This window comes from Lineus longissimus, chromosome 16, assembly GCF_910592395.1.
Source record: "Lineus longissimus chromosome 16, tnLinLong1.2, whole genome shotgun sequence".
NCBI classification, from domain to species: Eukaryota; Metazoa; Nemertea; class Pilidiophora; order Heteronemertea; family Lineidae; genus Lineus; species Lineus longissimus.
This window is the reverse complement of record NC_088323.1, coordinates 3,544,526-3,570,788: the sequence shown is the minus strand read 5'-3', so window position 1 is coordinate 3,570,788 and position 26,263 is coordinate 3,544,526. Positions and strand designations below refer to the sequence as shown.

The following is a 26,263-nucleotide window of genomic DNA, read 5'->3' as shown; positions in this document are numbered from 1 at the left end:
ACATGACAATTTGGAATTCAAAATGAAATAACATGACATATTAGCCGTCTTGTGCAGTTAAAAAACCCATCAACCTTTACGAAAAAAGGAATGTTGCTCATATTCATGCAATTCACTCCTAATTATCTTTCTTGTAAAGAGCAGGTGACGGCTAATTGTCAGGGAAGGCTTGTTTACAAAGCGTAGGAAATTCAAATATGATATTAGAGAGTTTCACGCTGACGCTCAAGGCCGATGTAAACGACGTTATACTAGACTTTATTGATTCACTTTATTTTCTTCCATCTGTCCTCGAATTAACATTGTGACAAACATCGTGTTGATACGCGCTTATTGTTAAATGGACAAATGAAGCGCCGAAACAGCTGCAATTTGAAGCGCTCTATCGGAGGTTTGGCGAAACCTGATTTACTTTTCCCCGAGGATGTTTACCTGCGGTGATGAACTTTCCTGCGGATGGTGATAATGTACCAATCGGTTGCTCAGCACTAACAACTTAAAATAGCACATTAACCTGTCTCATTTAATGAGCTTGATTTGTATATCCTGCTGGTCGCAGTGCGCTCTGACAAACAACTCAACCAATCCTTCCTTATTGGGATGCCATTTTCATGCCTAATCACTCTGGTTAAGGGCTTGGTAAACCAATAGGGCAGTACACAGCTTTCCAAGAAACCATTTCAAAGACGATCCTTAATAAAACCACTCAAAGCACTCTTCTTCTGCTGAGAAGTCGACTTAAAGTTAAGAAGTTAAAGTTCAGCATTTCTACAAGAGTCAACCCTGCTCATAGTGCTTCCAGCATCCCAGAATGCCCTGAGGGATGTTAGGAGCAGATGCTTAGATTCTTCTGACGATAACGCACTTTACTTTTCAGGACTTCACCCATTTAGCTAATTTACGACGATTTCTGCTCTGTCAACGGTCAGTGTACGTGTTCCATAAAAGCAGTAACTGAACTATTTACCTAATTCCAGTGCCTCTTTAATCGCCCGAAAGGTACAAATCACGGACGTAAACAGGCCAATGGGTAAGGGCCTTTGCCCTAGGATTCCTCTCATTCATCACCCATACACCCTGCATCAACAACGCCCCTTGGTCCCTTGCCGCCAGCAGGCGGGTGTAATCGATGTACATTGATATATATCGATAAATGGACGGAGGTGGTAAACATACTGACAGGTGCAAAGATCTCCGCAAAGATTCACTGTTGGGAAATCATTTAGCAGTCTTAATCACTGAACGGTTATCGCAGGGTCATCAGGGCAAAACTTGATGATACCGATATCGATGAAAGGCATTTTTATAGGGGCCGGTATAGGGCATTAGCCAGCATGGGCAAATAAACGTCATGGTAAAATTTATGCCATGACCATTTGCCCTGATCTATTCATTACTCGATTATTCAGTTACCGTAATAGCGACCTCGGAGCAAATGCCCCGAGACCTAACGAGTTCTCGGACCCCCGAGAATTAAACTAAAAACCTTCTAAATAATTGATCGTTCTCTAGGGTACAATGATGACGGGGTCCATTCGATGTGTTTCTCTTTTGCTTTGAGGTTTAAAACGTGGTCATGGTGGTGGTACTCTTTCTTAAGACTTAAAGACAAGTTGGGTATGATACATGTTGTTTTTTCACACAAAAACGGCTTCCAGCTGGACCACGACTCCTCCAAACAGGGTCACAGAAAATCACCAAACTGTCTTATACAGTGCACTTAAAACGGAGAGTAACCGGAGGCTTATCTGAAATTCACACGCCATGTCAAAAACCCACGAAAACTTATTAGATAATAGTTTGTGTGACACTGAATGTGGCAGCGCGTACATTATCATTCTGGATAATAGGTCAACTTAAGTCTAACACCACAGTTGTCCCTTAAAACGGTCAGTTTGCTGCTCCCCTCCCCCCCCCCCCGCAGTTCGACCTGGTTCTTCCGTGACATCTCATGACAGGTACATTTCTTATCCATGGCTCGGTTGTCAACCTTAACCTGTGCCACAGGCCGGAGGCTGCAGTTGCCGTTTAGTTTTGAGAGGCAACGCATTCAATCAAAGATATATACCCTGAAGACCAAAGGAGGATGATTATTTCATCACATATCACGGCAGGACAGATCTATGGGTCGGCCGTCTCCCCCATCCTCTGCCAAAGCAGGACCACTGCACTCGCTATTTGGTTTGGGAGAGGCTACACATTTCATTTTCTTAAATTTCATGAGAAGTATGAATCCATTCTGGCTTTCTATAGATATGATTGGAAAACTCCTTATCATATATCAACGTTGAATTCAAATTATGAGTTTACGCACGTCCTTTAAATCCCTTACGTAACCATGGTCGCCTTTAAAGGTTAATATCATACGAAGCCGTGACCCGAAATCGAAGACTGATCGCTGTTCTAATGAGCCTGAGGAAGACTGATTTCTCCGCTGCTCGGTTCGACAAGCCGGAGAGTTGAAGACATATATCAGTCTATCAAGGTTAGTTTTCGACGTGGTTCAATATTCATAGAAATATACACCAGATATACTGCCGTTCTAGAAGTTGAAAATCTCTATAGAGGCAGATGACTTCAGAGATTAAAAAGGCAGAATAGAATCATCTGTCCCCGGGATACTCTATTATAAGACTTTAAAACTGTTACACCGATTTGCTTAAACTAATAAACACGTCACAAAATAGTATACTCGACGAAGAGAAACACTACCTTTTTCGTTAAAGGTCATGATATTATCAGATCAATTATCACTGGCCGACAACAACAGTGCCTGAGAAAAGCGATCAGCAAAGTCTTCCAGAAGAATTGTATTCGAAATATTGTGTAGCTTGATGATTGGTTCAGGGGATTGGTTGGTATGGAGCTCACCTAGGCTAGAGATATCTGCGCAGAATTAGCTCATAATCGGAGAAATGCTAGAGGTCAGGAGCTCTTGATTTGAAGAACAACAATCGATTGGGGTTTTGTCCGTGGTCTGCTCTATTCTGTCGTGAAGGTAAGCTACTTGCTGCTGTGAAAACGAAGATGACCCTATGCACATCAGTGCATTCATGGATAAACATGCCTCAACTGGTAGTACCGCGAGGTTGATTAAGGTTATTAACCTCATCAAAGTACTCATTAGTTCAATCATTAACCGTTACAGATTTGGCATGCGCAGCGGAGTAATTACTCAGAAGGGTTGCATGCTAATAATCATCCATAGATTCAAAATGTTTGGGTCTCGTTAAAAGTCCGATAAATGACATTGACGACCAACCAATGATCAAATAAGGTTTGTAGGAGAAATATATTAAGAGCTTCAGCCTGTACATGTTCTTGTTTACATTTACCACGGATGTATAGCATTCTACAAATCCTATAGATCATCTCAGGGCAGGTGAGAATATGAAAAATATCTTTCTTGTCCAAACATATTCATGAAAAATATCTACGGGGCGGCACACAAATCTGGGCGGGCGGGGACGAGAAGGAAGTTTTTTTTCACCTGTCCTTGTAGTCATCAACTAATGCACACACACACACACACACGCACTAAATATCAAATTTAAACTCGGCGCCAGGGGTGGTTCCATGTGTTGCATAGAACGAAAACTCATCAGTCAATATGCTAAGATGAAACTAGCCTATAGATACAGATACACTTGAGGCGGAGAACGTCTTTGTTAATTGAAAAGCTTTCAGAGTTCATTAGTTGTCACGTTAGCTTTTTCTTGTAATTCTCTTAGACGATCACGCAAATATTTTGTTTTTGGCATCTAAATACTAAAACTTAAATTCATAATTTCGCATATCCTAAGAAAAGTGTCCCGTCACTCACTGTTTTTAACTGTATGGAAAACGAGAAATCATCTCAATATGTGCGCTGTTGTAAGCCATCGTCAGTATGTACATGTACTAGGATGTTGGAAGAAGAATATACGTGCCTTTCGTTCAAAACTTAAAATTCGAAATTGATTTTTAGATTTTCAATTAAGTAATGCATGTAGACATTGAATACAAATTTCAACGTTGATGTTGTGAATACAGATATTTCCGAACAACTTTCAGCATGTTGAAACGTCTAGTGACTGGGCAGCAGCAATGTTTATTCCCATTTCGAACGGCGTAGGTTATTAAGTAGTCTTTTTATATTTGTCAATCCAACAGCTAAATAAACTCCTAAGGTGTATATAATCTACATATTAGTCAATGAGACGTCATGAAAAGCTCATTAGCGAGTCTGGATATTCCGCCTGTCTACATCAAAACTCAACGAGATTATCGGCATCAATATGAATGACCTTCAACAATTCGTATGGACTTGAATTCGTTGAGTTCAATTCATACCTTCCCAGTATACACAAGTGTTGCGTATCTGGACCCAATGCAGCTTATATACATAATAGTGAGTTGGCGTGAATTACAGCGATTTTGACATCTACACGTCATTACATGAAAAACAACCCATTGAAAATGACAGCAGAAAAAGACAAATAATTGCTCCACTGGTGCAATTTTATCATCCAATGAGGAGTTCAAACGAAATTGTCAGGTACTCCCCTGATCACGTCAATTGATCAAAGGAATACTTTTTCGTCCTTGACTTGGTTTGGATCAATAAAGAGGTTGCGAAACGGGAAAACCTACCTGTACGTTGACGTCACATAATACGATCATGTTTTGAACTTTTTATCACTTATGACCAACCGATGTTTTGTATCAAGGCATTGTTCCGTAAGGTCCAAAAAGAGCGATGTAAAAAAAGGTTTGATTGATGTTTGCTTCGATTTGATTGAATTTCGTGGTCAATAGAGAAGAAAGACTTATCTCTACAAGAAAGGACATCCAAGAAAATCAACAATATAATGCTCTCGCGACTCCTAAAGACTGGTCTTGGTATCTCAACATACAAGGCCACAGGGCACAACCATAAAGAACGCCTCTTATTTCTGGATGTATACATGATGCATTTTCCCGTCTGGTTGAGTCGATTTGCCATATGATACACGAATATCGAATTGACTCGCAATTCATCCAAGAGGCAGTTCATTTAAGAAGCAATTTGGCTCAAGACAACACCGGGGCGATGTTTACAATACACCCCGCTTCCCGACAAGAGAGCCCCGGGGTGAGAGTTTGCAGGGTTGATCTCTGACGCAAGGCAACCCGTGACGGGAGCTGTGGGAACCCGACGCCCGGTGGGTCTCGAGGGACAGGGAAATGGCATGTGTGTGATTCCTAGGGCACTTTCTCTTTGATAAGTTGGATTGATTTTGCATGTAACAGAATTCCGCACATTGATTGGACAGTTCACCGGAGCGAACCCAATTTCTTGCTTTCGGAAATCCTCGATAGGAGAAAAACAGGAAGGTATGTTTTCACTGGATCAGCATAATTTTGCAAATTACAGGTGTACTTGAGCTTCTATTCGGGACACCAAAAGGGACGAATTAAATCTGTCATGGCGGAAAATAAGTTTGGATTTTTAAAGGCCTCTAGATTAATGGATGTGAACCACTTTTCCGAAAATGTTCCGGATTAGCGAAACATGAACGAAGCATCCAATATCGGCTAATATCTCACCAAATATCCGTTATTCCCATCGCGTTTTGTTGGTTTGTTTACTAACACGCTTCCTAATCCCTTCGGAGGCAAATCAAAACAACGCGACACACGCACAGGAAATGAACCTCATCTTCAATGTGATTGATGTCGCAGCCTGATAAATCGTTGTTCCAGTGCGCTCTGAGATATTCATCACCCGATTGTTTGATTGACGGTTATGATTTAATGATGGATTATTGATAGACTCAACCACGAAGAAATATTGCGAATTTACTTGATTTATCACGGGTGATTAAGTTGCTTTAGAGGCCAGGTGCTTGTATTTATCATTTGCCAACTAAAATATGAATTACATTTTTTCCAATACGTAGTTATGCACAGAATATGCATTAAATTTTCACGGACTCCCATGTAAACCGTTTTGGGGTGGTCGATAGGAATTTACCGGCAGAGGACAAATTCGCTGCAACCTGTCATTTTTCAATCTTCACAACGTCATGGGTGAAATTCATATTTAGCAATTCTTAACCTTGTAACCTTTTGAACAAACCGGATTATGTCAGGTTTTTTACCTTCGTCAAAAGACTAGCGCAGTACAGAACATTAGGTGACAGTTATTTGTGTTACAACGGTGTCCTGCAGACGTGATCAACATGTTGCAGCCAATTATACGGTCATATCGCCCTGGACTAACACAATACATCATTCCACAGCTATGAACTAATAGTAATGAAAATATGCCTTACCTTCGAGAGCTTAACCGAGGGAAATATAAAATGCAGAAGTAAACTTGAAAATCGGCACGATTTCGAAATTTCCGCGGAGTTAATTAACGTCATTGATTGATCTGAAACCCTTTTTTTCCACAGAGAAACACTGGTCTCCAATTTTTCCTGAAGGGCTGTTATCCCAGGTCATCCAACTAATTAACTCTATCACGTTGGTCCCCTGGGGGTCACGCCGTTGAGTTATGTAACACATCATTAAAACCCGCAAAAGATGGAAGGTTCCTTGATTGATAATTGTTGGGGGACAATCCAACTGATTAGTTGTTGCTTTGCACAGAGTTCATGAGATCACTAACTAAATGGAGTACCGATATGATAAACAAGGTCCCTATTGCGATTCCTGAACGAGGGCTCATCCAATAAAACGTTCGGATGATTGTATGATTCCTAAGATCAGGGCACCTAATCGAATGATTCTGATATATACTTTTTACGGGCCACAATAGGATCACCGGAATATTTTCTCAAACTATTTTAGAGGGGCATAAATGCTCTACTTAAAATGTCATCAGGCACAAAAGATCGGGCGGGTATATCTGGCGAGTATATCCCGACTCAAATCGATTCGGGTTCCTGATAATATCCTATACACTTGGTAAAAAAGCAGCGTAATAACTCTTTTCTTAATCGCAGGTATATAAAGGCTGCCTCAAACCGCTATCAAATAATGGGCTGGGTAGTAGTGCTTCATTATAGTTCATCAGATTGATCAGCACATCAGATTGTTTAGCACATAGTCAAATAGTGAAATCGCCTGCCAATACAATTGAAATTGTTCTGAGTAGGGCCAACAAAAGGAATATCCAGCCGCTGTCCCAACTTATCATACCCGCGACATTGAGGAGCCTGTCACTGTCGGTTTCACCAATGCGCCATCTTCTCCAAGAGGTTTACAACGAAGGCGTAGCTGCACCTTCACCTCAGAGTCTGCATAACACACGGAAAGTCATCAGCCTTGATTCTCGAAAATATTCATAGAACATACAGTTCATAATCTTATCCGCTGTATTTTCTACTGAGATGTTTTGCAACCAATTACTATATCTGTCGAAAGCAAACATGGCTATTATCAAGTTGCCATTATTCTGCTTATGTAACATTACAGCGTAATCAAGTACATCATGACATGTATCCTTGACTCTGTCAATGACATCTAAACACCAAGAACAGAACTCTCGAGACGAATTACGTAAAGTCCCCTGATTCTGTTGTTTTCATTCGGGATGGCCAATTAAGACGCCATTTACATGCATCATTTTTCATAATTAACCTATTGATGATCTGTAGTTGTTGACCAAAACCATGGGAAAAAAACAGGGCAAAACTCAGCTTGGCAAATATGATGCACGATGGCAGATTGCCGATAAAACACATGCATTTACATGCAGTGCTTCTTCTCCTAATCTGTCGTTACCTGTTAACACTATTGTCCTCCTCGGATTCCTCGTGTCTAGCCAACAAGCGATTGAGACTTGAGCCCGAGTCGACATTTAGATACAAAATTACAGACTTTGGCTGGATTCCGATCAGATCGATTGCAACCGGCAGAGATCACAGCAGCATCGCCCTTAGATCTTGGATTTCTTGCTTGGCGGAGCATGATTTATTTTTGAAAGCTCACTTCTTTTTATGAAGTACAACATCGACGAATTGATGCACCAACTCCTTTACATCCTGTCTGTACCTCCTTCCACCTCCGAGGCAATACATGTAAAAGTTCAACGAAAAATTTAAAAGCCATAGAATGAACAAACTGGCAACCAGTACGTTATAAAGCAAAAAATCGCATGTTTCTTCCAGTTTAAAAATTTGAGATACCTGTGGTATGAGAACAACAATGAAAAATAACCTGTAAGGGATAGAAGCAACTAAGTACGCCACGCTAACGGCTATAAGCATTTTCGTAAGATGGGCTGTTTTCCTTTCTGTTGATGATTCTGCTTGTTGCGCACGACTCAAGATGGCGCGTGACCTTGATGCATCCTTGACGACCCAGATAATTATGATGTTGCAGGTAATGATGATAGCGAAGGGTAGGATTGTACCCAAAACCATTTGGAAGACAGACGCCACTTGGCTCCCTATAGGATCACCGGGGATGTTGAGAACAAGGTTTTCAATACCTAAAAGGAAAAAAGTATTATATTTCGATAAAAATCCAGTCCAATGTTATGATACTTTTTGAATTGAAATTGATACTTTGGTACATAGCCTTGATTACCAACCCCGCTCAGTAGACCTCATGATTATGTCCAAACCCTTGACTGGTCTTCATTAACGGTCTAACCATCGGACTTAATAAAAACAACAATGACCGCCTCCTTAAACTGAATGTTGAACATACCGGTAGCGGTATCCTTGATATACTGTAAAGTGAAGAAAAGTGTACAGTTCGCTGCCGTCAGCACCACAGTTCCAAATAGAACAACCTTTCTTGCTTTTTCTTTCGTGCACAATCTGGTCGCGGCCATGGGAAACCGAATGGCCATGGCGCGGTCAATGGACATTGCCGTCAAGTAGAAACCAGACAGCATGGCACCAGTGAACATGATCACCATTAAGGTTCTGCAACAGGATGTGATGTAAATGAGATAATTAAGATATTCTACTTTTTTGAAGCCTCGTTTCCACGTGGTGCACATACATCCCATCACAGCGGTCCCGATCGGCATAACCTCTATTGAGGGTTTCTGCATGATATGACAAGAGCATCATATATATAAGTTAGACCGATTTAAACAGTTCACTCTTTTTCATACAAATTGTGTCATTCTAAAATATGTTTGAGGTTCTTACTCCAATTCACAACATTGTAATAAATAGATACATTACATGTACTGCATGTTCTTTGCTTCTTCTATCACACGGCTATGCAGGAAAGGAATGTGAAAAGCGGCGACGATTACAACTATAGTATCCACCACTGCCATTGCTTGCATGTAAACAGATGCAGAAAGGTTTCTATTGTGTCGTCTGCCTGCTATAAGTAAAATAAGGAGATTTCCTGGGACACCAAGGATGACCGACGGGACGCCACAGTAGTATGATAAGTAAAAATGCAGTCGAGTGAGTGTTTCTATTTCCCCAAACCGGCAGACATCATGCCCCGTTTGGTTTAGTCCTGTAGTTGTGGCGGCCATCTTACTTCACAAAGTTCATAGATACATTGAATAGCTCATAGATAAAAAATATTCATCGCTGAAACGTTCCTCAAGCAGGACAAGATTGTACGAAAGACTTGGAGGCTACTTTCGCGAATACTGGTATTCGCGATTCGACTAGGAAACTGAAAGCACAAAATTGACCAATCAACGCATGTTTAACATAGACAATGATACTGTTAGGATATATTTTCAAGGGGGTTCGTGAGGTCAAAAAAGCAGTTGGTGCACTTGGGGTATTTCGTAGCTGTGTTCCCTTTTGGAAGCCAACATCATTACTGCGTTGTCGACTGGCATTGCTCCGTAGCCAAGCTGCACTGACTTGTAACGCATTTGTTTGAATGCCTTTGGGCGAGTCAATTTATTCTGAGATCGCTTTATTCCTTAGATCTATATATGATGGTCGTTGTGAAAAAACCTGTACCCTGTGGAAAACAACGTTCATGTTGCTAATTACGAATTTTGATCAACGTATACGGGCGAATATTAAAGTAAGGTATATCTTATGGTTTTCGGTTGATTACTGTTTGCGGGAGACAGGCGTGTGATAGCATTATGTTCGTGCATGGACTGGGCCGTACCTGGTTTCATTGAAATATCAAATGAACAACTTGCTGAAACAAGTCCATACTTCAACAATCTGCAATAAGCACCATCACTAAAACTGACTTTGCCGTCGGTCTACCTGAAATTCGCAGGCAATGTCCAAAAGCGCCTCGCAACACTGGCGAAATTCATAGAGATCGGGTTGGCACCTCCTCAATCCCACACCCAAGTTAGGTTGCCTCCCGTACCCCTGATTTTGTCAAGATGCAAATGATATTGCCTATTCAGCTATTCCTTCAATACAATGACGGGTTAATAAGCAATAATAATGAGTAGTAATATCGCGACTCGCTGGCTATATGCATGATTGACTACACACGACACTCGTGTTTCTGGGTCAGGCAATACCGTACATACACTGCATTTATCTTTATTTGTACAGAACTCTCGAGACGAATTACGTAAAGTCCCCTGATTCTCTCGTTTACATACGGGATGGGCTATTTACATGTATAATTTTTCATTATTAAGCTACTGATGACCTGTCGTTGTTGACCAAAACGATGGAAAAAAAACAGGGCAAAACTCAGCTTGGCAAATATGATGCGGGATGGCAGATTGTCGATAAAACACATGCATTTACATGCAGTGCTTCTTCTCCTAATCTGTCGTTACCTGTTAACACTATTGTCCTCCTCGGATTCCTCGTGTCCAGCCAACAAGCGATTGAAACTTGAGCTTGAGTCGACATTTAGATACAAAATTACAGACTGGCTGGATTCCGATCAGATCGATTGCAACCGGCAGAGATCACAGCAGCATCGCCCTTAGATATTGGATTTCTTGCTTGGCGGAGCATGATTTATTTTTGAAAGCTCACTTCTTTTTCTGAAGTACAACATCGACGAATTGATGCACCAACTCCTTTACATCCTGTCTGTACCTCCTTCCACCTCCGAGGCAATACATGTAAAAGTTCAACGAAAAATTGAAAAGCCATAGAATGAACAAACTGGCAACCAGTACGTTATAAAGCAAAAAATCGCATGTTTCTTCCAGTTTAAAAATTTGAGATACCTGTGGTATGAGAAGAACAATGAAAAATAACCTGTAAGGGATAGAAGCAACTAAGTACGCCACGCTAACGGCTATAAGCATTTTCGTAAGATGGGCTGTTTTCCTTTCTGTTGATGATTCTGCTTGTTGCGCACGACTCAAGATGGCGCGTGACCTTGATGCATCCTTGACGACCCAGATAATTATGACGTTGCAGGTAATGATGATAGCGAAGGGTAGGATTGTACCCAAAACCATTTGGAAGACAGACGCCACTTGGCTCCCTATAGGATCACCGGGGATGTTGAGAACAAGGTTTTCAATACCTAAAAGGAAAAAAGTATTATATTTCGATAAAAATCCAGTGTTATGATACTTTTTGAATTGAAATTGATACTTTGGTACATAGCCTTGATTACCAACCCCGCTCAGTAGACCTCATGATTATGTCCAAACCCTTGGCTGGTCTTCATTAACGGTCTAACCATCGGACTTAATAAAAACAATGACCGTCTTCTTACGGTGAATGTTGAACATACCGGTAGCGGTATCCTTGATATACTGTAAAGTGAAGAAAAGTGTACAGTTCGCTGCCGTGAGCACCACAGTTCCAAATAGAACAACCTTTCTTGCTTTTTCTTTCGTGCACAATCTGGTCGCGGCCATGGGAAACCGAATGGCCATGGCGCGGTCAATGGACATTGCCGTCAAGTAGAAACCGGACAGCATGGCACCAGTGAACATGATCACCATTAAGGTTCTGCAACAGGATGCGATGTAAATGAGATAATTAAGACATTCTACTTTTTTGAAGCTTCGTTTCCACGTGGTGCACATACATCCAATTACAACGGTCCCGATCGGCATAACCTCTATTGAGGGTTTCTGCATGATATGACAAGAGCATCATACATATAAGTTAGACCGATTTAAACAGTTCACTCTTTTTCATACAAATTGTGTCATTCTAAAATATGTTTGAGGTTCTTACTCCAATTCACAACATTGTAATAAATAGATACATTACATGTACTGCATGTTCTTTGCTTCTTCTATCACACGGCTATGCAGGAAAGGAATGTGAAAAGCGGCGACGATTACAACTATAGTATCCACTACTGCCATTGCTTGCATGTAAACAGATGCAGAAAGGTTTCTATTGTGTCGTCTGCCTGCTATAAGTAAAATAAGAAGATTTCCTGGGACACCAAGGATGACCGACGGGACGCCACAGTAGTATGATAAGTAAAAATGCAGTCGAGTGAGTGTTTCTATTTCCCCAAACCGGCAGACATCATGCCCTGTTTGGTTTAGTCCTGTAGTTGTGGCGGCCATCTTACTTCACAAAGTTCATAGATACATTGAATAGCTCATAGATAAAAAATATTCATCGCTGAAACGTTCCTCAAGCAGGACAAGATTGTACGAAAGACTTGGAGGCTCCTTTCGCGAATACTGGTATTCGCGATTCGACTAGGAAACTGAAAGCACAAAATTGACCAATCAACGCATGTTTAACATAGACAATGATACTGTTAGGATATATTTTCAAGGGGGTTCGTGAGGTCAAAAAAGCAGTTGGCGCACTTGGGGTATTTCGTAGCTGTGTTCCCTTTTGGAAGCCAACATCATTACTGCGTTGTCGAATGGCGTTGCTCCGTAGCCAAGCTGCACTGACTTGTAACGCATTTGTTTGAATGCCTTTGGGCGAGTCAATTTATTCTGAGATCGCTTTATTCCTTAGATCTATATATGATGGTCGTTGTAAATAAACCTGTATCCTGTGGAAAACAACGTTCACGTTGCTAATTACGAATTTTGATCAACGTATACGGGCAAATATTAAAGTAAGGTATATCTTATGGTTTTCGGTTGATTACTGTTTGCGGGAGACAGGCGTGTGATAGCATTCTGTTCGTGCATGGACTGGGCCGTGCCTGGTTTTATTGAAATATCAAATGAACAACTTGCTGAAACAACTCCATATTTCAACAATCTGCAATAAGCACCATCACTAAAACTGACTTTGCCGTCGGTCTACCTGAAATTCGCAGGCAATGTCCAAAAGCGCCTCGCAACACTGGCGAAATTCATAGAGATCAGGTTGGCACCTCCTCAATCCCACACCCAAGTTAGGTTGCCTCCCGTACCCCTGATTTTGTCAAGATGCAACTGATATTGCCTATTCAGCTATTCCTTCAATACAATGACGGGTTAATAAGCAACAATAATGAATAGTAATATCGCGACTCGCTGGCTATTATGCATGATTGACTACACCGACACTTGTGTTTCTGGGCCAGGCAAAAACTTGTTGAATGAAAATACCGTACATACACATTTATCCTTATTTGTACTGAGGAGCCAGCTGCATCAATAATGTTGCTCATTACAGCTCTTCCCCGATTGAGTTTACATATATTGCTCGTTTTTCTCCTGGTTCTGTTGGCCTCGAGGTTTATTTCTATTTCGTTCTAACCTTTGCCGTTTGACTAGAGAACGAGAGAGGGGCAGAATCAGATGGCTTTATCTCAGCTTTCCCTCAAACAATGCCTGGGCTCCATGCTTGCGCTTGCAGCCTCCTTTTGCTCGGCACTCAACGGGCTTTTTTTCGTCTTTTTGGAGCCGGCTGGATTTGGCGCAGTGCAGTGTGTGTTTTATCGGCTTTTCATCCTTGGAATAGTTATCGCCGCATGGATGAAGGTCAAAGGTCAGGCTTTCATCTGCAGAAATCCGTACGTCTGGCTCGGAAGCGTTCTATGGACGGTGCAAGTTCTGTTGTTCTACGTAGCGATTTCATACTCCTTTGTATACGCTGACGTTGTGACGATCAGTTTCCTGAGCGTTGCGTTGATAGCAATTTTAGGATGGCTCATTTTAGGTGAGAAGTGCGACGGCATAGATTTTGCACTCATCATTTTCATCATTGTTGGCGGCGCCATTGTTGTGCAGCCGGAACCTCTAAAACGGGCGTTGGGTGGAGCTACTGCCACGATTCCCAAGAGGTGTTTTCACCAGAACACTTCGGACTTCAATTCATCAACACCAAGAACACAGAGAAATGACGTCATATCCAACTCATCGATTGTCATGCCAACAGGCAGAATGTTCTACAACACCACACAAATCATGGCTCCTTCGGGTAGCCTCTCCACAGCCAATGCAACGGAGGAATCGCAACCGGTGATTATATGTAATCGAATGGCAAGTGCACTTTTCGCCACCCTGTCGACCATCTTTGTCAGCCTCTGGTACATTGTGTCAAGGAAGACGAAAGACGTCTTCCACGGGACAGTGGTATTGTATAATTCGTTAATCGGAATAGTGATTTCCTCTTCAGTAGCTACGGTCCTAGGAGTATGGACTCTCCCATTGGAGGTGGCACCTTGGCTTTGGATGATGGCCTTCTGTGTCTCCGGCGGCCTGGGATTCGTCTTCAAAGTCGCGGCCTTCCAACAGGAAAAAGCAGCTGTCGTGGCAATTATAAAGAGTGCCCAGATTATTTTCAGTTACGCCCTTGGGGTAATTTTTTTACACGAGATCCCGACAGTTTTGAGTAGTATTGGGGCGATTACGGTGTTTTTGTCTTGTTCGGGTTTCTGTGTACGGCGGTTATGGGCAGAAGCAAAAAACAGAAAAGCGGACCATGATGATGATAGCGATGGCGGTGAGCATTATGTAGAATTATTGGACGATGACGATTCAAACAGAGAAGAATAACACTGCTATTGGGACATACAGTGTAACCTTGGTTGGCTCTGGCCATCACATTTGTCTGAGTATTTGATCGTGATTACACCCAATAAAACTTGCTCGGCTTCAGTAGTGCCTAAAATGCTAATGGTTTTTGCGCAATAACTAATGCTGGCAAGAGCATTGGTATCGGTTACAAGCAGCCGAAATTTGATAAAAAAACCAATTTTAATATTGGCAGTTATTCAAGAGCAAACGCATGCACGTTTAATATAATTATCTTTATGCATGTGTAGCGACTTTAAGTGACACTCGTATCACGTATCCATGTCCAAGTCTCAAGTATATATATATATATATACCTATAGAGTTTATTATCATATAATCTGATATTATGAAAGCAATCTTCTTTGTTGTCGTTCTATGTCATACCAATGCATGTTGGTGTGACACCAATCCATGTTGGGTTAATGGTGACCTAGTTTTAATCATTTACCCGAAACATTGTACCGGGCGTACCATGACTACTGATCAGGACAAGGAACATGTCAATATTCAAATTGAGGTTTCAATTACTTGATAAGATAACATATCATCCAAACCGTTGGAAAGAACAAAAACAGCTGACGAATGATGTGATGTACATGTGAGCCTAAAAAAGATTACCGACTCTTGTTAGAGGGCCGGAGAAGCGAACATAAACGATGCGTATGATATTGCCTGTTCAGCTATTCTCATGCAACACTACCGTCAATACGAGAGAAATAACAATGAGTGGTGTTATTGCGATTCATGATTAACGACACACGACACATGTTTTTCTGGGTCAAGGCAAGAAAGATGTGACGTTTCGTCTTTGAAGGAGAATACCAGACATACACTACATTTGTCCTCATTTGTACCGAAGAGCGAGCTGCAATAATGTTGCTACAGCTCTTCCCCGACTTTAGTGTTCAGACAAGTCTCGTTTTTCTCCTGGTTGTGTTGGCATCATGGTTTATCTTACGGGAATGGCTGATGACGAAGAATCTTCCACCGGGCCCCAAAGGTCTAGTCGCCGCCATAATCGATAATTTACGCAACGGAGCAGGTAAGTTTTGATAATGTTGTGATGCACTCCGGCCGGGAAGAAATTGACCAGGCGGCCTCTTCCCTCACCCTACGAGACAGTATGAATAGAATGGTGACATGGGTTGCCCCGGTAGACGAATATGGTGCCTTAATTAAAAGTTTCCTCTAGTATGCCCAGCAGGAAAAAACACAGCATTTGAGCTAAAATGCATCACGTGTGCGCATCCTTCCACAGCAGGCCTAAAATCCACTCGATCAACGCCCTACCCGATTGGGCCGATTTGGAAATATATCTTGGCCATTTAATACAAACTTATGGCGCTGTATTTCCACACATTCAGCCGAAAACCCCATGGTCAACATTAGTCGAATGCGTGAACGCTTCAAGAGTGACATCTGTTCCACAACAGCGGGATGGCAAGTGGCAGTCGTCCTCAATACATTCGACTTGATAAAGCAGGCTTTCGTGAAGAGGGATGACCTAGCAGACAGACCTCCATCTTTCATTCTGTCTACCCTTCAGCTTGGGGCTCACAAAGGTAGGACTTTTCTACGGATTGTTTCAAAGGGATTCTACATGAATGTATTGGAATTTGGCTTCACAGATTTTAAATTGACAAGAAAACTTGTTCAAAAGACTAATGTTTCTGGTGAGTGTTGTGTCATTGGCGGTCTTAGGTCTCTAAAACCTTTAGAACCGTATCTTTAAACCGTCAACATATCATAGGCTGGGACACTTTTCCGACGGGGGGGGGGGGGGGGGGGTCATCCTGATATCCACATATGATTCAGACCGCTGTGAATGTTTGCACTGTTTTTTCAGGGGTCCTGGGGTCAAATGGTCAGGCGTGGAAAGAACAGCGAAGGTTCACATTGAGTGTCCTGCGAGATTTCGGTATGGGGAAGATAATGATCCAAGAGAAGATACAAGAGGAGGCCACGGGACTGCTACGGGAACTGGAGCAATACAACAACAAAAACATTGACCTGAAGTTACTGCTAACTATGTCGGTTTCCAATATCATTTGCTCCATCGTCTTTGGGCAACGGTACGAATACAACGACGATGAGTTCCGTAACTGTTTGAAAATGGTAAATTTTTCCGTCACGAAGGCGCGCTTAGCAACGCTGGCAACTGATGTCTTTCCGTTTCTGCAGTATCTGCCTGGGGATTTGTTCCATATAAAGAAGATTAGAAAAAACCAAGAGACATTGATGGAGTATTTTCATAAAAAGATAAATGAACACAAAGATTCATTGGATCAGGAGAATATACGTAGTTTCATTGATGCATACCTAGTTGAGATTGAGAAAAGGATGGAGGTAGATCCCAACACAACGTTTACAGGTAAATCAACTTATTAGATCAGGTGGGTTAAGAAAACCCCAAAGCAGGACCAACGCAAAGCACGTCGACGTCCTTTTAAACAGCGAAAGAGCGAATTCAACAGCATAAACGCAGTGTCGTGTCCACATCATGCAACCCAAATATTAGAAAACGCTCCTCCAAGACCAGGCTTACCATCACTTGAGCTAGTCATACGAGTATGGCGGGACAGGGTTACTAGATGTGTCAAGATAGCGGGCAGACTACTGACACTTACTGTACCTAGCTCCTGATCATCTGACTTATGTAAAGACAAATATGTTAATGGCACAAAGAAACAACGATCATTACTTCAGAAAAACAGAAGCTGAATCCGGTTTCCCATATCATTGTCAATTTCTTTCAGATGCTCAGTTACGGGTGGTTATTTCTGATCTCTTCATAGCGGGATCCGAGACTACAGCATCAACCCTGAGATTCGCAATTCTCTTCATGATCCTAAACCCAGATATCCAGGAAAAGGTCCAAGCAGAGATTGACGAGGTCATCGGGGGCGAGCGCAAACCGAACACAGCAGATAGGACGAAAATGCAATATACAGAAGCAGTACTGATGGAAATACAAAGAGCTGCGTCCATTGTTCCGTTTGGGGCTCCACACGGAAACACCCAACAGGACATTGAGCTTGAAGGTTATACGATCCCAAGAAAGGCAATTGTGATGAGTAATCTGTATGCAGTCCACCATGATAAGACTTATTGGCCATACCCCGACACTTTCAACCCGAAAAACTTCTTGGACGAAAAGGGGAATGTGGTTCACAATGAGAGGCTCATCCCGTTTCTGATAGGTAGGTGCACCAGAATACGAGCTCCAGAGTCATCTGTCGACTATTTGATGACCTGTTCGAATAAATCGGGTTTGAAGTAATCTATGGAAAGTTAACAATTCGATAGAAAATTCATGACTAACTGAACAGGGACATTCAACTGTCCTTAGGAAACCAAAAGAACAACTGAAGCATGACAGCTAACTTCAGGGTCCATTGTCTGAAGGAATAGGTTGGAGGCGGCCCTTCTCAATTAGGCCAGGAAAATTGACCGAGAGGGAAGGTGCGAAAGGGTGATACACACTTGTGGATTCAATGAACGAGAGAAGCACATGGTAAAGATGTAATGCCAGATGGTGTCTTAGTCTTCCTAGCCATCATATGTCTTTATCCGTCTTTCAACACCAAGGGAACAAAATTTCAAACAGTTTCAAATACTCCTTCTAAACCACCTATACTGTCCTATACTATGATCACATTTATGTTACAGGTCGGCGTTCCTGTCCCGGTGAATCTCTTGCGAAGATGGAGCTCTTCATCTTCTTCACAGCCATGTTGCAGCGGTTCAGCTTCTCCGTCCCAGAGGGCAGCACACCACCGAGCAGTGATGGGATCCTCTCCATCACGCTGCAGCCAAAGCCTCATGAAGTTCATATTAGCCTGCGCTCTGATCAATAGCAAAGAATTGGGGCTTCAAATTTCTTGTGTTAAGTTTTCGAGACACAACTTACCAGACAGACCTCATAGGCTGAAGTCAATGGGAAAAGTAGCCACGTACTGAGGACATTGAGGCAACTAACTTTCTGTCCTCATCACACCAATTACAACAAATTTGATTAATAAAGAAACTTAAGATGAAATATGCATTGATTCATTTAATGATCTCCAATTCTGTACAAAATAATTACTATAAAAAACAGTCCATTGAGAGTTGGCAAATCACAGGTTGCTATTTTCAGGGTCATGTCTGGTTTACTTTGATTTTGGGAATGGATTTTTGCAACTGTCACTCTAAGCACAGTAAGGCCCGCAAAAATAGCTGTAATTTTAACAACCACTCAAATTTTTGTCGTCCAGATCGGAGCCATGTACGACTAAACCGACACATTTTTTCGACGTTGATATTTTTTCTAGATATTCATTTTGGTGGATTACGATCTTTATTTTAGGCAATCTTGGAAATTCCCAAATCCGCAAAATGCAACGACGGTGAACATTTGGCGGTTAACAGTAGCTTTGGTCTACATCTTCCCATATTTGTCCGTAGCTTCGAGTAGCATTGCACGGATCCCGGGTTCTTTTGCTGAATGTCCAGCATCGGGCACAACATTGAGCTCAGCTTCGGGCCATTTCTGAAGGGAGGTAAAAAATTATATGTTTAAGACTGACGTAAGATTTTCTCTGATCGTGTTGACAGACAAATCACATTTCATGATACATAAATGCAACCCTCATTTAAGTTTGCTCTAACTCTGCTCATTTTATGGCAAACTTGAAAGAGCCAAGGCGAACCTCAGCCAGTATGAGGTCCCTTTTGTCAAGCTAATTTTTAAGGGACAATTTGGGCGTCGGAAATAGGTCGCTGGGAGGATAATGTGCTGTAATTTTTTTGGATGACTTTTTTTCTTGTTTCTAATTAACACATGTTCACCAAAGTTTGGAAACAGATTTGCCTGGGAACTCGTGGATAAAATTGTACTAACCTTATGTAAAGCCCATGCTGAGGTCATGGGACAGACCAAATCGTATCGGCCTTGGACTATGGTGCATGGTATGTGGCGAATCTTGTCTATGTTATTAAGAATGTGCGTTTCCTCATCTAGCCAGGAATCATTGTTGAAATAGTGGCTGGAACGAAAATGGACAGTGTAAATGTAAGAGATAGGAATAGAATAAGGAGAGACGACCACAGTCCGGACTCATTTCACAGTAACACATAACAGAGACCACCAATTGACTTTGAGCCACAGCAGGGAAAATGACTTGGAAAACGAAGAGTAGACAAGAGACATATTTTCGACACTGCCCTGCACATCACTCTTACCATTCAATCCTGGCAAAGCGTTGCACCCACTCGTCATCTTCCGTCCTCTTCAAAGCTTCAGGATTCAAATACAAAGACGACGTCACCATCTCCCAGGTACTCCACGCTCTTGCTGCACGAACACGGACGGTACGGTCTTCACTGGTCAATTGTTTATAGTAGGCCTTGATCAGGTTGCCTCTTTCGGCCTGAAATATATCATGTAGTGCAATGCATTAATACTACCAAAGTTGCTTCTCAGAGTCCCTCCCCCTAGCCTTCTTAAAGTCCGATTGAAGCACATTGCTATGGAGGAAACCTTACCTCAGGTATAGGTTCAACAAACTTCTCAAAATGATCAGGATAGATATTGCCAGCACCTTTTTGATAAAACCATTCAATCTCCTCTCTGAAATGCAATAAAATAATCATTACGGTAGCTGACAAGAGAAGAAATACAAACACGGGTGTAATTTATATCAAATCGAAAAATTCTCATATGGTATTATTGTAACCTTGCATAGCAGACCAACAAGGCCTTGATACGTGCATATTGCGGCCGGTTGTTCCAAGTGCTATTTCAAAACAATGCTGGTAATGGTTGGTTCCCTCCCCATTCCTCTCACAGTCCCTACTTACCTTCTTACAAGGAAAATTCCTCTCAGCACCATTGCTTTAACTCTGTCAGGATGAGACTGCGCGTAGATGAGAGACAGGGAGGAGCCCCAACTTCCACCGAAGACAACACCCCATTTCTCAATTCCTAGGTGATCACGCAGCTTTTCAATGTCATTAACAAGGTTCCATGTTGTATTGTCCTGCCAAAGAGAGTCATGATTAGTTATCTTAACCCTTTTGCCCATCCCTACAAAAAAGTTGAATCTAAATTTGTTGTCAGTCTTTTATTTTGCACCATTGGCTTTCATTCTAAAGAGACAAAAACCTTTCACAAGTGGACCAAGAGTAATCACAAAGGCTTACACACCAGTCAAGGGGATTTTGAATTGTCAGATTTACTCAAACTTTACCTTGAGCTCTGCAGGAGGTGTTGACTTGCCTGCCCCCCGCTGATCAAGTAGCACAACTCTATAGACCTCAGGATCAAATAGACGTCTGTCGTTCATACCAACGCCACCACCAGGACCGCCATGTCTAAAATATAATAATTTAATAAATCAGTATGTTATTATTGTTCTTCGCTATTGGAAGGCTGCAGGAAGGACAGTTTAGTGTCAACGAAGAGTAACCAGACTAAACCCAACTTACTACTACATACATCGTATCTTGAAGGTAAATATGTCACACAGTGCGTGAAAAAATGATGCCTTTCATAACATGACATGACATGACATGACATGAGTGCTGTAAACTGGTACACATTAATTTGGTCAAGCGCATTATTTGTGTTACACCCTGTACGGTATTTTACTTACAGAAAAAGTGCCGGTTTTCCATCCTTCTTTCCGCACTGTTCGTAGTAAATCTGGTGAATGTCGGAGACTTTTAACATTCCGGAGTCAAACGGCTCCAATTCTGGATAAAGTGAGCGTAAATTGTCCATGTTTAGCATGCGTCAAATGCAGTATTTTGACTAGAAAATTGAGTTGTTGATAATTCACTTCCGCTAAACGTAATGGAAGCGCGATTTGTCACATCTTCCATATGTCACATATGTTATAGTAATAATAGGTGACACCATTAGTTCAATTACGGATGCGCACGGACAATTGCACGATTTACCCGGGAGATTTGCATATTTCAAAATGTACGATTCGGTTTGATGGGGGTTCTGTGGAGTTCTCTCTCTGCTTTCTTCTTGTCGGGTGGGGTGGCCGTAGGTAATTTTACGAACGGGTCTTACACTCAAATGGTGTTTTCCTGGGGAGTGGGGGCCTTTATTCTGAGGATTTGGGATCACGGGAGTCATCCTTGGCTAATAATCAGCTCCGAATAAGCAGCCCTGGGCTTCTGTTTGGTCTAAGTTTATACTGGGGATAAAACGTTCAATTTGAGCTCATCAAGTGAATGTGGTCATCTGAGAGATACGGATTAACACCATTGAATGTGAAATCAAATGAAGTGTGGTCATAGGAGGGATGAATTTATATTGCAGAGAGTTCACATTGAGTGGTTTAACTTCAGGATGATTCCACTGTTACTCTGATGACTGGAAATCATTTGCGCAAGTGATAGTTCCAAGTCCCAACCTTCGGATTCTCACGTGTGATCGATCCTGTGGGCCACATACGAATGACGTGGTAGCCATCAGTGCTACCACTCTGCTATTGAGGATCATACAATATATACGATGAACTTAACCACATTGGTGAATAATATTTACTCGCACTTTATTCAAATAATTTCGTATGATACAGACATTAAAAATGACGATATAATGCAATACACACACATAACTGACCACACTCGACAACATATTCACAACAGCAGTAGTTAACTTTTTACATGAACATATTGTCCAATAGACAAAAATATGTTTCTTCTATGATCACTCAGGAAGTAGAAGGCCCCTCAGGTAAACTCGTCTCTGGATACTTCGTCCCCATATTTAACTTCCTTGGAATGGGCTAACACCTGCGTCTCTCTAGCTATAAATCACTGAACAATCAATGAACAATATAATAGGGTAGTAGTATCAAAACTGGGACTAAATTTATTTTTCACTCTGGCTAAATTGCTTTTCATGTTTACATTACGGTCTCGTGCTTATTCGTGCCTCTTTGGCAGAACGACCGACGGTGCTTAGAATCCGTCCACTTTGACGGGCCAGTTATATTAAGTATCCCTTGGAATCCCGAGACAGTCTATAGTCATCATGAACACTGTCTTTCTACGGGGAGAAAATTGGCCGATCGACTGCTTCCGGAGTGGAATAGGCCTATCTCTACAACGAACTGCACACCTAAGCAAAATATGGCCCAAGTAGGCTTGAAAGGGGAAATTACTATTTTGCAGAGAAACTTATGAGACTTGCCCGTCACTAGCGAATAATCGGAAGGTGTCTTCAATACCATCGCTGAAGTGGATATTGTGGATATTGTGGATTGTGGATTTTATTTTTTTTTCGCTCGTTGGATCGGACTACAAATGTTTCCCAACAAATACGTTCGCAACTGTCCACTCCAGCTTATAATTAAAATAATCATCCACTTGCAACTTTTCATCACTGCTAGTTAGACTGCTGTTTCCGCTTGTTGGGAAGGAAATCGTGCCCGACTTCTCACTTCCGAGACTTCGGTCACTAACTCGGTTGAACGGTCTCTGCGAGAGCACATGGCAACCAGAGGGAGAGACGCGATTCGTCTTAAGACACCTCGGAAACGACCGGCGAAATGCACGGCGGAACCCATCGCCCATAAAACTATAGACGAATGGATTCACGCACGAATTCGTGTATGATAAAGTGTGAGCGAAAATGTTCACATTGTATAGTTCATCGCTGAGTGGGAAAAATGGGTCGAAGTTCTTCCAGGTGAGCAGCACGTGGATAGGAAGCCACGAGAGGGCAAATAGGATGACCACGATTGCGATCATCTTGGCTACCTTGCGACGGTTCTTGTCCTGGAGATCGACACCTAAGCAAAATATGGCCCAAGTAGGCTTGAAAGGGGAAATTACTATTTTGCGGAGAAACTAATGAGACTTGCTCGTCACTAGCGAATAATCGGAAGGTGTCTTCAATACCATCGCTGAAGTGGATATTGTGGATATTGTGGATTGTGGATTTTATTTTTTTTTCGCTAGTTGGATCGGACTACAAATGTTTCCCAACAAATACGTTCGCAACTGTCCACTCCAGCTTATAATTAAAATTATCATCCACTTGCAACTTTTCATCACTGCTAGTTAGACTGCTGTTTCCGCTTGTTGGGAAGGAAATCGTGCCCGACTTCTCACTTCCGAGACTTCGGTCACTAACTCGGTTGAACGGTCCCTGCGAGAGCACATGGCTACCAGAGGGAGAGACGCGATTCGTCTTAAGACACCTCGGAAACGACCGGCGAAATGCACGGCGGAACCCATCGCCCATAAAACTATAGACGAATGGATTCACGCACGAATTCGTGTATGATAAAGTGTGAGCGAAAATTTTCACATTGTACAGTTCATTGCTGAGTGGGAAAAATGGGTCGAAGTTCTTCCAGGTGAGCAGCACGTGGATTGGAAGCCACGAGAGGGCAAATAGGATGACCACGATTGCGATCATCTTGGCTACCTTGCGACGGTTCTTGTCCTGGAGATCGCGGGCTGGGTCGGAAACGGGGCGCTGAAATGAGAGAAAAGAACTTGTTACAGAAGTCCAGGCTTTACTTCAGGATAGGTTATATTGCATACCATCGATTTAAAGATGAAAACCCAGATTGTAGCGCGCGCACTTTCCGACTAGTCGGGGCATATGCACAATCTTGCTCCACAGGTGATCACTTACGGTGTTACTATGGCGCTCTCTTATCCAATCAAAAGCCGTTGCCTCCCTATCGTGTTGCTTTCTGCGCTGAACATGCAATTAAAACGTCTTCTGATTGGTCAAACGGCCACCCCGGAAGTTAAAAATTGCTGCTAAAAGTGGCAAATTACAGCATATCATACTTACGTCAAATCTATTCCTATGTCTAGTGCTGTCATTCTTCCAAAGATGGCGCAACATCAATGTATAACAAATGACAATGATGATGAGCGGTATGACGTAACACACAGATACGACGAGTGCTTGCTGCAGTCGACTAGCAAACATTGAAGGCCACATGTCTCGACAAAAGTAGCTGGGGCCGTTGTGGTAGGCCTCAACCACCCGGTTGTGAATGAAGAATGGAATACAGAGGATGAAGGAAACTGAAACGAGAACGAATAAGGAGATTAAATTCGTCCGATACACTTAGGAAAGCCATAAAAGAATTGCCACTTGCCCTTTCCATCGCTGGTGGTTGTTTCCTTTTACTGCATTATCGCGATGTGCAGACGAGGTTTAATGTCGAGGTTTGCTCCCAATAGAGGAGATACGGTGTCACATGTGCGCGACCCCTCTGCGAGATATTGATATCCAGTTTCTTGACGCGACCTCTAACAGTCATGTGCGGGGGCTATGAAACACCGCTACTGGTTTAACGAGGAGCCACAGCAAACGTTCGATTTCTACGTTTAATTGAATCTAACGGGCAAACTGTTCTTATGACACTGACCTTATAATAATTAAATTCTATTCAATAGCATTATGGTTAAGCTTCTCGCAATACAAATACTCGACGACACAGAAAAATAACGGACGCTGTCGTTTGAAAGGTTGAGGCCAAGTTTGGAAATTAAAATCTAAACTCGTGTTCTAAATTGATAACATTCTTGATTGGATTTTAATCCCCGATGACAGGATACTTTCCCGCAATGGAAAGATATTCTCAGTCTTGAGTCAACAATAGAATTAAAAACAACCCGTATAACGTAGGATAATAGTGCGTAAAATTTACTCCGATTAATGGTGTTGGTAGTTTTATCGGAGCCCTGTGATTTCTCAGCATAGACGCTCACCTATCCATATGCTACAACTAGTTAGGATGGCCACTCTCGGCGTCCGTTTGTTCATGGACTTTAACGGGTGAACAATGGCGAAATATCGGTCTATGGTCATGGCCGTGAGGGTCAGGCACGTTGCCATCATTGTGACCTGAAAGTGAATGTGACAAGGATGAATGAATGAACGCTTCCTCGGCTTAACCATGTTAACACATTCTAGGCAGGTTTTGCAACCCGTACGAACGACGAAGTACGAAGGTAAGAGGTGTCATCGCGTCCTGTCCTAAGTCACTGACGCGAAAACCCGTAAAACCTGCCTTCTAACAAATATTTGGCAACCTTTATAACATGTACGAAATGAATCATTTGCGGCACGCCCCGCAAAACAAATATCAGGCACCAATATTTTGATACTGTTCTATTTTTTAGACGTGTCCTAACTTCCAATTTTGGTTAACCCGATACCTCATCCACCATGCACACCACAACCATTAAGACCGACTATGTCCCTCCCTCCACAAGGCGTGGAGTATCGTCGAGTGCTAATAAAGAGGAGCTGAACTGATGTGGAGTCCGCACTCTGGAGAACAAGTTCAGTGGACGATATATATCCCATCGTTTATCATAATTTCGGGATTCCCAGCACTTTCAACTTTTACCAGGCTTATGGCTTTCTGAAAACTGCTGACTACC

General features: G+C 42.2%; 3 protein-coding genes across 5 annotated transcripts in view; 1 reads left to right on the top strand and 2 right to left on the bottom strand.

Moving 5' to 3' along the window:
* The first annotated feature begins 15,464 nt into the window (after nucleotides 1-15,464).
* On the top strand, nucleotides 15,465-18,881 carry LOC135500075 (cytochrome P450 2U1-like). Of its 2 annotated transcripts, XM_064791229.1 has the most exons (5): nucleotides 15,471-15,884; nucleotides 16,207-16,404; nucleotides 16,689-17,213; nucleotides 17,599-18,042; nucleotides 18,512-18,881. In XM_064791229.1, exons 1-5 carry the CDS (start codon nucleotides 15,716-15,718, stop codon nucleotides 18,697-18,699), a joined length of 1,524 nt encoding a protein of 507 aa, XP_064647299.1. In that variant the 5' UTR covers nucleotides 15,471-15,715; the 3' UTR covers nucleotides 18,700-18,881. The 2 variants fall into 2 exon arrangements, with proteins under 2 accessions (XP_064647300.1, XP_064647299.1); XM_064791230.1 differs by lacking the exon at nucleotides 16,207-16,404 and having other exon boundaries at nucleotides 15,465-15,884.
* Nucleotides 18,882-18,908: 27 nt separating this feature from the next.
* LOC135500077 (probable proline iminopeptidase) lies at nucleotides 18,909-21,689 on the bottom strand. The gene is made up of 7 exons (XM_064791233.1): nucleotides 21,478-21,689; nucleotides 21,073-21,196; nucleotides 20,684-20,862; nucleotides 20,369-20,453; nucleotides 20,066-20,253; nucleotides 19,725-19,869; nucleotides 18,909-19,373 (listed from the first exon to the last, which is right to left on the bottom strand). Exons 1-7 carry the CDS (start codon nucleotides 21,612-21,614, stop codon nucleotides 19,263-19,265), a joined length of 969 nt encoding a protein of 322 aa, XP_064647303.1. The 5' UTR covers nucleotides 21,615-21,689; the 3' UTR covers nucleotides 18,909-19,262.
* A 2,116-nt stretch (nucleotides 21,690-23,805) lies between these two features.
* Nucleotides 23,806-26,263, bottom strand: part of LOC135500076 (G-protein coupled receptor 54-like) — a 34,941-nt gene continuing 32,483 nt past the window's right edge. For both annotated transcript variants that reach the window (XM_064791232.1, XM_064791231.1), the window contains exons 3-5: nucleotides 25,586-25,721; nucleotides 24,657-24,895; nucleotides 23,806-24,329 (exon numbers count right to left, since the gene is read on the bottom strand). In XM_064791232.1, the coding sequence (XP_064647302.1) occupies nucleotides 23,817-24,329; nucleotides 24,657-24,895; nucleotides 25,586-25,721 (888 nt within the window). In that variant the 3' untranslated portion in view covers nucleotides 23,806-23,816. The remainder of the gene's footprint in view (nucleotides 24,330-24,656; nucleotides 24,896-25,585; nucleotides 25,722-26,263) is intronic.